Below are 11,361 nucleotides of genomic sequence, written 5' to 3' on the forward strand. Positions count from 1 at the left end.
TTTTTTTTATAAATTTAATAATAATAATAATAATAATTTTTAATTTTATCCTTCAAATCAAATCTATGGTTTTTTTCATATTAAATATTCTTTTATTTTTTCTTTTTATCTCATACAAATTATCAAGTTATGATTTTTTTATTGAACATTTCTTTTTAGATCATGATAAGTTTATGTATAGAAAACAATGATTCTTGTAAAAAAAAACAAATAAATATTTTTCATAACAAAAAAGAAATAAATGAACAAGAAAAGGAGTTTTTATTGAAGAGATACAATTTTCCATCCTCAATTCAACTAAATTCAATTAATTGAGATTTTTATGAATATTATTTTAATGACCTCTAGTTTTTTATTAAAAAAAACATGTTGCTAATTTAAAATATATGTTTTTGTAAGAATAAAAAAATACATTAATAAGAAAATAAAAAACTCATCTAATAAAATATTTTTTTTATAACTTAAATCATTATTGATCTTTCTTATAAACATTTATTTTCATTACAACTAAAGTAAATAAAATTAAATTCCGCGAACATTGCGCTAGGCAAATTAATATATATTCTTTCATTTATATCCCTCGAGTCCAAAGAAAGGGAAGAAAAATCCCCTTGTAAAAGCATGAAGCCCTGCCATTCTGCCCCCCCGCGTAATTATGAATCTCCTTGTCTAGTCGCAATTAAGATAGCCAACGACCTTCTCCACAAACCCTTGAAAATCAGCCTTGTCATTTACTTTCCAGCAAACACTGCTCCTAGTATTTATGGATCGCAAGCTTCTCGCTAGCTATTCCGAGTTGTAGACTTGTAGTGAGGCAGAAACAGGCTAGCTAGCTAGTCAAGGGAGAAAAATATGGCAAACGTGTTGTTCATTTCATGGTTCTTACCGTTGGCTCAATTTTTAACTCTGGTCATAACAATTCAGGCAAAAATTCCGGCTGTTATCGTCTTTGGGGACTCCTCTGTTGATGCTGGAAATAACAATTTCATTCCAACGCTTGCTAGGAGCAATTTTGAGCCCTATGGTCGTGACTTTACTGGGGGTCGTCCTACCGGGAGGTTCTCAAATGGTCGAATCGCCACCGATTTTATCTCTCAGGCTTTAGGACTCAGGTCAGCAGTTCCAGCCTACTTGGATCCAGCATATAACATATCAGATTTTGCTGTTGGAGTTACCTTTGCTTCTGCTGCAACTGGCTACGATAATGAAACTAGTGATGTGCTAGTAAGTGCCAATCAAGTTTCAGTTTTCGTGGCGCCCGCGCGCACATATATATGTATGTTTGTATGTCTGTATGTATGTATGTATGTATGTGTTACTTCGTCATTTACGAACAGTCTATACCAATTTGTCCCTAGCTAATTGCACTACACCATGCTACATTTATAGCTAAGTTACAGTTTTTAAGTCACTGTAGGAGCTTGTGGTCATCACGATTATCCATGAACACAATTAACTTCGTCTGTCATGGCACAATATTGTTTGTCTTGCAGTCTGTGATACCACTGTGGAAGCAACTGTTGTTCTACAAGGGCTATCAGATGAAACTGAGGGCCTATCTTGGAGAAATTCAAGCTAATCAAATTATAAATGAGGGTATACACATGATAAGCATAGGAACAAATGACTTCCTGGAGAACTACTATGCCTTTCCCGGCGGCCGCCGATCAACACAGTACACCATCTCAGAATATGAAGATTTCCTTGCAGGAATTGCCGAAAACTTTGTCAGGGAACTCTATGGTCTAGGTGCTCGAAAAATATCCCTCGGGGGGGTCCCTCCGATGGGTTGTATGCCATTGGAAAGAAACACGAATTTAATGGGTGGGCGTGAATGTGTGCAGAGTTATAACACTGTGGCTTTGGAGTTCAATGACAAGTTAAGCAAGTTGGTGACGAGACTAAACAAGGAACTTCCTGGGATCAACTTGGTGTTTTCAAATCCTTACTTCATTTTCATGCAAATCATAAGAAGACCCTCACTGTATGGTAAGTTATTGCTGCTATTTATGCCTTTTCTAACTTCTTGCAGTCATGCATGCATTCATTCTTTTCCCCTTTCAAATATAACTTCTAGAAATTTTAAAATAATGATACGTGAGTTTACGTCATAAATAAAGATTATGAAAAGTCGAGTAAAGATTGTTATTTGCAATTGAAATTTTAATAAACCATTATTTAAAAACTCTTCATATTGTTTTTCAATAATTAATTACTTATTTCTTGCAATTAAACTCACGTTACAAAAGAAGGCAAGAATCCTGAAAGGCATGATCATATGATATTTAGAAATGAGAAAGGGAAAGAGAAGAGTCGAAGATCAAGTTATAAGTCATAAATTATTAATGATATTATCAGTGTAATTATCTTTTTTAAATAATTTTGTTGGTCATTTTATCAATAAAAATATCACATCACCATATTATTTATTTTTTTAAATTATATTGTATTACTTTCGAGGCCTCCTTAGTATATACCAAGAAAAGTTTTTTATTAGTATATTTACAAGTGCACTTCATCGTTGAATTAATTTTGTTGGTAAAAGTTACACGTTATTATTTTATTTGATTTTTTTTATTTTAAATTTTCTCATTGTTATTCTCTCGGTTTATATCAAGAGTATTTTTCTGTCGGTATTTATTAATAGGTAGAAGGATAAAAAGTTCTGTCAATAAAGTTTATTACAATATATGAAATTTTTTTATCAATATTTGTATTTGATAATTTTTTAATTATAATAAAACATAAATTTTTTTTAACAAAAACAGTTTAAACGATAAAAACAATCGCACATTAAATCAGTGTCCATCAGGCAGGTTGTGATGGATGGGACCGGTTTCAATGATCGACACCGGCTCAGAAAGAGATGCATGCATGTTATTTATTAACTTCTTACTCATTGTACTTTAATTGCTACAATAAAAAGAATTAATGGCTTTAATTACAATAATAACTGGTAATGACATTAATGTCCCTATATATATATATATAATAATAATAATAATTCAGCCGTTGAACAATTAAATATCGTATAATTTAATTGAGAGTTAATTATAACATAATTGCTATAATTTGCAGGTTTTGAGGTTACCTCTGTGGCATGCTGTGCGACTGGAATGTATGAGATGGGCTATGCATGCGCTCAAAATAGCCTTCTGACATGCACGGACGCAGATAAATATGTTTTCTGGGATTCTTTCCATCCCACGCAGAAAACCAATCAGATCGTTGCAAATTACGTGGTGAAGCGCGTGCTATACAAGTTTATTTGATGGTCTTATGTGCGTGGTGTGCACGGCAGCATTGCCATATATGCTCGTTCCATATTTTGTGTGATTAGTTTATAAATGGGTTTTTAATAATTATGAAAAAAAAAATATATATATATTCACAGACTGATTTTGTACTCTTCATCTATTTCAGGCTTCTCTTTGAACTTCCCTTTTGGTTTTGTCTTGTAATAGCTAGCACGGACATGTTATGCTCACCGGCTACATCAATTAATGCATTACTATTAGTTTTGACTGAGGAGTGTAATATGGTTCGAGTATTAATATTAGTATTAATAAAGAAGTTAAATAAATTCAACGAAAAATGAAATTCAAAAAAAAATTAATGAAAAAAATAATAATAACCAATGACAATCAAGTTAACATTTTATTCTCATAACTCAGATTATAAAATCAAGATCACCGCATCTAAAAAAATTATAAAACTAAATTTTTAATATAAAATTAAAAATATCTATTTCAAAAAAAATTCAAAACAAGAATCAAATCTAATATAAAAAATTAATGTAAAAACTTTGAGCCAATCTAATTTACAAAATAAATCAATCTTCCTCCACTTTTAGCTCAAATACACACACACATAAATTTGAAATCATGGAATTAACATACCTTATATTGTATTTGCTTTTCAGGTTTTCACAAAGCAACAAAATACTAAAAAAGCCAATCTTCATTTATCACACACTAATTTTATATGGGCACTTCACTCTTCTTATTATTTTTTCTTTATATTAATATAAATATTCAGACCAACTTGCACGTATCTTGGTTAATTCAACTAGCTTTAAAATTAATAACTATATAAATCTTTAATAATTATTATATTAACAACCATGTAGCAGCATGGCTCAAACATGACAACGCCACTCTCCTCATTATTAATATCTATTCTTCTGACTAAAAGAAGCCAATACAATTAATGCGAAAGAAAAGTCCTCTTATATGCTTCTATCTTTTTTGTTCTTTCTCTTTTATTTTAGATTGTTATTTCCAGTCCTGATTATCCTGGACGTTGAAGACTCCACAACAATGTTTCGAGACACGAAAATTGCTAGTTTCCAAGTTTAATCTAGAGTATTGCAAAGAAGATTAACTTATATTCACTTTAACAGGATTTCAAGATTCATTTATCATAACCTTCATGAATCATAATTGGGGTTTTTTATTCTTTCCACATACAAGTGTCTCTGCAACAAGTCTTGTGAGCACAACTGATCTAGAATCTCAGCTATGGATACAACTCCAAGTTTTCCAAGATAAAGATGACAAAACGATTGTGCAACAACGATGATCAAATGAAATGAAGGAAGAAGAACGCACAGCTGAATGCTAACCAACATCATAATCAATAACTTGTCAATGGTTGCGGTATATACTTCATCGAACTCTGTAAATGCGATGAACTAGCGGCCTCCCAAAGGATTTGTTTGGTTAAAAAAAATAAAATGGATCCTTGTATCCAGCTAAGTTTTGAAGTTAGGGGGATTGTAGTAAATTAATGCTCTAGTTGAAGCTAGTATTTCGGCCATTCACAGCAAACTTTAGTGGAGTGGATGGGAATAAATTTAAGGTAGCAATGCTTTGGATGATGCTCTGCTGCTTGCGCTGAAGAGACGCTAGAGCTAGAGCGGTCGATTTTTACTGGGTAAATGATTTAGTTCCTACTGGTTTTGTTGCCTGAGCTCACTGCTAGTACAGATTTAAGGTGTCGGTAATATTCTTGCAATCTCATAACATACAAACAAAACCTTGACGAAACTCAATATTAGTAAAAACAAATGAGCAGGCTGTCGGGAACTCTTTTCCGGTACCATAAATCTTGGTATAGCGGATAAATACGGCACCTCTCGAACTTAAATGTTTGATAGACCGAACTTCAAACTAACCGTATAGAAGTTGACTCGAGTGAGTAAATTGATTGAATGGGGTCAAAGGTGACTCGAAAGCATGAATTGTCATTTTTCTTTCCCTTTTCCTTCTTCTCTCTTCGATTGGCCCTACACTGGCTTTGTTCAGACTGAATTCAAGTATAAATTGAAGAGTTATTATATAATTAGAACTAAATTGAAAGAAAATGACTTAAACTAAGGTGAGGTGCTATTTTGCACGTAATTGAAGAGTTTATATATAATCAAGGACCAAACTGATTAAAGGATCCAAAACAACAGTTGGCGTCAAGTCAACCATTGGAAGGTCCTGTCACGTTCTTGAGGCGCGTACGGCGTCCTCAAGCCTCAAAACTCAGTCGTCCATGGTGTTTTCAGAAGCCTATCATCATTTTTTTATATATATATAACTTGGTTGTTCGGGTCCAGTTTATACACACTACAATTAATTTTTAAATTTACTAAACATTTTGCAAGTTTAATAAATAAATAAAACACCAACAAACATATACAAAGAAAATCAAACCCTTATGTCAAAGAAGGGAACAAGGTCCTTTTCTCATTAGACCACGACCTCGAGAATATGTCCCCCTCTTCGTGTGTTAGTACCAATGATTTGTTTTCTTTTTTTTTTTTCTCTTCTTTTTTTCCCTTAAAATCCACAGTTCTTTGTTCTATTTTTTTAATTTGAGGGACTTTTTTTCCCCTAATGATCAATATAATCCCTTAATTTTTTTAATCTCTTGCAAAATAGAAAACACAGTCAGTCTTTCGCAAAATTGAGCCTGAGATAAATGATGAAATTTTTTTTTTCCTATGAGACCAACATCGAGCTCTTATAAATAAACCATAAGAAAACAATCGCTAATAGAACAAATGCTGAAAAATCAAATAAAAAAAATATGTTTGAGGGCAAAGATATGGCTAATGGGTGGAGTGGTACAGTGGTTGAAACAATGAGTTTGCCTTCACAATTAGTTTTTTTGTTAACTAGGTAATTAGTGCATGTTTTGCTGTGAGTCAGACCAAAATTATTTATAAACGTAAAAAAAAAATTGCAACATGGTCCTACTAATGTATTTTCTATTTCCTAAAGTAAAATTATAATTATGAATTGAAAATTTGATGTATATGAAATAAGAATGATTTTTTAAATGTCGAGATAATAATATCTTCGATCTACTAGAGTCAACCCAAGCTAATCCATCAAACTTGCAACTTAAATTATAGACCTGACTGGACTTAATAATATTGTTTTTTGAATAATTTTTATTTAATCATGTGATAATAAAAAATTATACTGTTAGGAAAACAATAGGATAAAGTTAAAAAAAATTAATGGGATGTAAAAAAAGTTTATAATATTATTACAAAAAATACTTTACTCTTTTAATAATTGGATGGTATTTAATAAAATAATATATAAAATATATTCTTAATTAATTTAAGGATTTAATAAATTGATATAATTATAATATTTTAAATTAATTAATTAAATAAAAAAACAAAAAAAACTAGGTGCGCGGCCTGACTTGAATTAAAAAACCTAGGCATGTGCCTTTTTTATTTCTTTTTATAAAAAGAAGACGATGTGCCGTCCATTCCTTTTTTATTTCTTTTTTTTTTTAACTAGGCGACAAGTCATTGTAGTGGCAGATACCTTATCGTCTATTAGGTTGTTCTTCAAAATCCATCCATCACCATGCTGACTGAAAAAATCAAGGTTTAGTTTAAAAATTCATTTCTTATTTATTTTTATTTAAAAACACTTTTAAATTATCATAAAAATCTCTATAAACCACTTATTTACCCCCAAACACTCCATAATTACTTAAAGAAACAAAAATCAATAGAATCAAAAAAATCAAAACCAACGATGATATCCTTTTCCCACTATGTTTATAGTAAAAAGTATTTTTATTGAATTTTTTTTTTCCTCTCAAACACAATGACTAAAATTAAACGAAGTAAACTTTTATATTAAAATGAAAATTATAAAAACTAGGATTGAGCAAGCATTTTTTCCGTGTCTTATATTATTGCCCTTTCACTTTTAATTTTGTTTTTCTACCATAATATAAAACTTTATCTAATGAAATTTCTTTTAAAAAAGAATAATTTATAAAAAGGACAAGAACAGAAGTAGAAGGAGGAGGTGCTTCCCGATATCATGACCAACTTAATTCCTCAGATGATAGAAAATAGCCACTTCCTTTCTCAAACTTTTCTTCGTAGTGAACCAAAATTGCCGGGGGAGCAAGAGCCAAATTTTGTTGAGCCACTTTTCTTTGCACGGATAATTTGATTAACGAAACCATTCCAGCACATGGCTGGGCAGTGGCATGGTGATTGTAAATTCTGCAGCTTCTGAATAGTGGAGAAAAGAGCAACACAACAGAAGAGCAGAAATCTGCCATGGAAACTTTTGAGTCAATGTGATACAGCCATGGAAAGTTCAACCATATTCATTGTGATCAATAGCTGTTCCTCAACAACAACCTCTTTTAAGGGTAGCACTTGAGATTTGAAGATTGACAAACATCCTAACAAGAAAAAGACTCAGACGCATTACTCGGCGACATCAAAATCGTATCCAAGCTAAAATTTCGTTCTCCTCCTTTAAGCAGTTGGTTATAATTCATCCTTGCTTCCAGCATCTTCTCCCATTAATTCTTCAAGGGAAAACTCATCCTCTTCGATGATCTCTCCATCTTTACCATCCCATGGTTCAGTCTTCACTATTTCTGGATTGCCATTCAAAGGTAAATTTCCCTTCCCACCACGCCCAGCTTCCTTGACAAACTCTCTGGAAAAGCAAATTGCTGATTTTAAAAGTTTTGTTCATTGACAACAAGGTGCAAAGATGAGTTAAAAATAGTACACTTACATAATATGTTCAAGTTCAAATGCACTTTTAAGTGGGGCATAGGCTCCTTTCTTCACATTCAAGGCTACCAGAGCTGGATAACCATATCCACCAACACCTACCCGATTTTCAAGATCTGGCTGCTTACCAGCAGCTGCCCAGACATAGCTGCAGGCATGAAATGCTAGTCAGCAAAAAATTTCAACATGTTTGGGTTCCATAAACATCATGGTTCCTAAGGTGTACAAACCCTCACATATTCAAGAATAATTTAAAATCACAACACACATAGCACACAGAGAGAAATATAAACTGATTTGTCAGCAACTTACCTGTAAGGGCTCCTTTTAAACTTCTCAGCAACAGATAACAACTGCTCAAGGTACTTGTTCCTTCCTTCTGCCTTGGAGTCCAAAATGTCGGGCAAGAAAGCAACGAAACAGATGGCTGCTGAACCACACTTCTCTTCCATCACATCCTATACATGAAACAATCATGGTTATAAAAATGCTCTCATGATAAAAGATCCACTGAAATCAAGATAATGTTAGGGATTTCAACGGCGTACTGGGCTGGTCAGCTCAGTCACTTCAGGTGGTGCAACATTTGATTCCAGCTGCTCCAAAGCAAATGATTCAATGGCTGAGGCAGTTCTAGCACCCTCATATGGTATAGGAGTATCTTTATCGGCACCAAACACCAAGATGGTGGGGAATCCTTGTACATTGAACCTGCTCATCAGAGACTGAAAACCCCACCCCAGCACTTCCATGTCATTTAACAAAATTATTTGAAAAGTTTAACTACAGAAAATAACTGCTTAATTTGAAACGTTATGGAAATAACAAAAGGAGAACTGTGGATTTTTTATGAATGACGTGTAGATTGTCTGAGATCTCTTGTTCATGGTGGAACAGCAAACATATTCATCTTTGCATTCTATGAAGTACAAATACATACATACATTGCCCAAAACATTTAATCTTAAAACTCATAGCTTGAATACTTAAAAAAGTTACCTAGCACCACATTACAATTTCTCAGAAAACCATACCCTATTAATCTAAACATAAAAGTATGCTGACTCAAGGGACAAAAAAGACAGCTAAAACAATTTCCATGATAAGTGTTCGTTCATATTTTATGTGGAAAGCAAGATTTAGCTATGAATAAAAAGAATCTGAAGCTTGATGTGTTACCTTCTCAGAATCACAGTCAACATGACCCAGCTTCACCTTTCCTTGCAAGTTATTCGCAGCCTTCTTCCACTCAGGAGCCAGTTTCTTGCAGTGACCACACCTTGAAAATTATAGGAAGGATATGTTTTGTCACCAAATAGCTAATGCAGAGAGGAGCAACATTATGCCTTATTCTCAAACCTAGCTTTCACAATTCAACTTATAGCAGGCAAGCAACAAGATAATTTTTGAACTTGCTCGTTAGGAATACTTCATCATATATCATATCCAAACAACCATTCTATGATCACTCTAAAGATATTTTAACACAGCAAAAAGGAAAGAAAGATAGCTATGTCAATTTTCTTCCAGTACACTTAGCAGGACTATTTATTCTTCTTCAACAGTGACCTAAGAAGGCTAAAAAGTCAGTATCTCATGAATACATGCATGCCATGTCTTTGTTTTGCTTAGGATGGTATTTATAGCATATGATCTCTGTCATTTCAGTTCATAAAGTGCTGCAGCTCAAGCAAAATATAGCCACTAATCATTAGCAAGTAAAGATTAACCATAGAATATCGCTTCCGGCACAAAGGACACATACCAAGGTGCAAAAAACTCGACAATCCACAGTTCTTTACTTTTGAGTACCAGCTCATCAAAATTGCGGGAATTCAATTCTACAGATAGACTAGTTTCAGATTTCTCACTAGATCCTCCAGTTGACTTTCCATTCAAACGATCCTTTAAAAGTGCTTTTATCTGTACAAGAATGACATTGTTAGGCCAAAACACAGTGGGGGGAGATTTAGATATTTTTCAAACAGAACAAACCTGCTTAAGTGCATATTCTGCAATGGGTTTCACATCCCTAGCCCCTTGATAATCTACCGGAGGGTTCCCAGGTACAAACACTTTAATGGTCGGAAAACCCCTAATCCCATATTCCTGCATGGCAATCAAACAGTTTTGGTTCCACAAACATAAAGTTGGCATATGAAAAACACTAAAACAGGAAATTTGGATCACTTAGCTAGGATTCATCTCTCTACAAGATTTAGGTGGTTCATATTACAAGAAAAATGACACCTCACAGCAGGCCAAATGGGAAAATTGAGCTTATAAATATATATTTCAATTTAAAGCTTTTCCAGGAAAGAAAAGATATTTATCTAGAGAGTAAATGTAGTGAAAATTACCTCATAGAAAACAAAAAAATAATGTCTTCTCCTCTAAAGTAAATAAAATGCAAAATTTCATCTGCCCTTCAACAGAAAGGCATATGATAGACAACTAGAAATACTCAATGAGCTTTTCATAGCAAAAATTCTTCTTAGATCCCAAAACCACTATAAATAATGTTTGTAGAAACTACACACACATCACTCTCAAAGCAGAACAATAGGTTTTGTAACAACGAATTGTTTCTAAGCGGGTCCAACTACTTAGTAATATAGGAAGAAAACCTGAGCAAGAGACTGGTGGGCATCAGCATCAAGTGCTGCCACGGTTGCAACACCTTTCAGAACAGCAGCTGCCTTCTCCCAAGTTGGAGTGAGAGCTTGACAGTGCCCACACCATGGTGCAAAGAACTCTACAAGAACCACTCCATTTGAGTTCAATACCTGCAAATTTATCATGATTAAAAAAACAAATCATTTTTTAATAATAATAATAATAATAATCAATATTCTTCATCATCAACAAAATTATTTCTACATAAGAAAATTCTATAATTACATGTCAGATCTAAAATATCCGACCAAATTTCAAATAACTTGGCAGTAACTAAACACCACATTCCTTTAGCTGCATTACCAATATTCAAGGAAGCATTAGTGCAATAAAATTATGAATATCTCTGAAAAACAAAAGAAAAAAAAATTGCTTTCGGGTCTTTCTCAGAAACCAAACAAGACAAAATCTTGTTTTATCAGAAAGTTACCTTGGACTTGAAGTTGGAAGGATTTAATTGGAGTACAGGAGATGAAGGCCCATATAGCGCATAGCAGAAAAGATTAGATTGAAAGAAGAGGATTGAAAGAGCTAATAGCAATTCTGACTGCGTTCTCATTCTCTTTGATTTCTCTCTGTTCCACAGTCTTCTTGCTCCTGATCAGTGAGAAATAAAACCCTTC

General features: G+C 33.2%; 2 protein-coding genes across 2 annotated transcripts; one reads left to right on the top strand and one right to left on the bottom strand.

The window, feature by feature from the left end:
• The first annotated feature begins 717 nt into the window (after nucleotides 1–717).
• LOC133681770 (GDSL esterase/lipase At2g04570-like) lies at nucleotides 718–3,524 on the top strand. Its single transcript, XM_062104902.1, has 3 exons — nucleotides 718–1,224; nucleotides 1,494–1,989; nucleotides 3,079–3,524. Exons 1-3 carry the CDS (start codon nucleotides 853–855, stop codon nucleotides 3,270–3,272), a joined length of 1,062 nt encoding a protein of 353 aa, XP_061960886.1. The 5' UTR covers nucleotides 718–852; the 3' UTR covers nucleotides 3,273–3,524.
• A 4,091-nt stretch (nucleotides 3,525–7,615) lies between these two features.
• On the bottom strand, nucleotides 7,616–11,361 carry LOC133682801 (protein disulfide isomerase-like 2-3). The gene is made up of 9 exons (XM_062106330.1): nucleotides 11,169–11,361; nucleotides 10,690–10,848; nucleotides 10,058–10,171; nucleotides 9,828–9,985; nucleotides 9,242–9,341; nucleotides 8,611–8,787; nucleotides 8,375–8,520; nucleotides 8,064–8,210; nucleotides 7,616–7,982 (listed from the first exon to the last, which is right to left on the bottom strand). Exons 1-9 carry the CDS (start codon nucleotides 11,295–11,297, stop codon nucleotides 7,808–7,810), a joined length of 1,305 nt encoding a protein of 434 aa, XP_061962314.1. The 5' UTR covers nucleotides 11,298–11,361; the 3' UTR covers nucleotides 7,616–7,807.

Source organism: Populus nigra, chromosome 2 (assembly GCF_951802175.1).
Source record: "Populus nigra chromosome 2, ddPopNigr1.1, whole genome shotgun sequence".
NCBI lineage: Eukaryota > Viridiplantae > Streptophyta > Magnoliopsida > Malpighiales > Salicaceae > Populus > Populus nigra.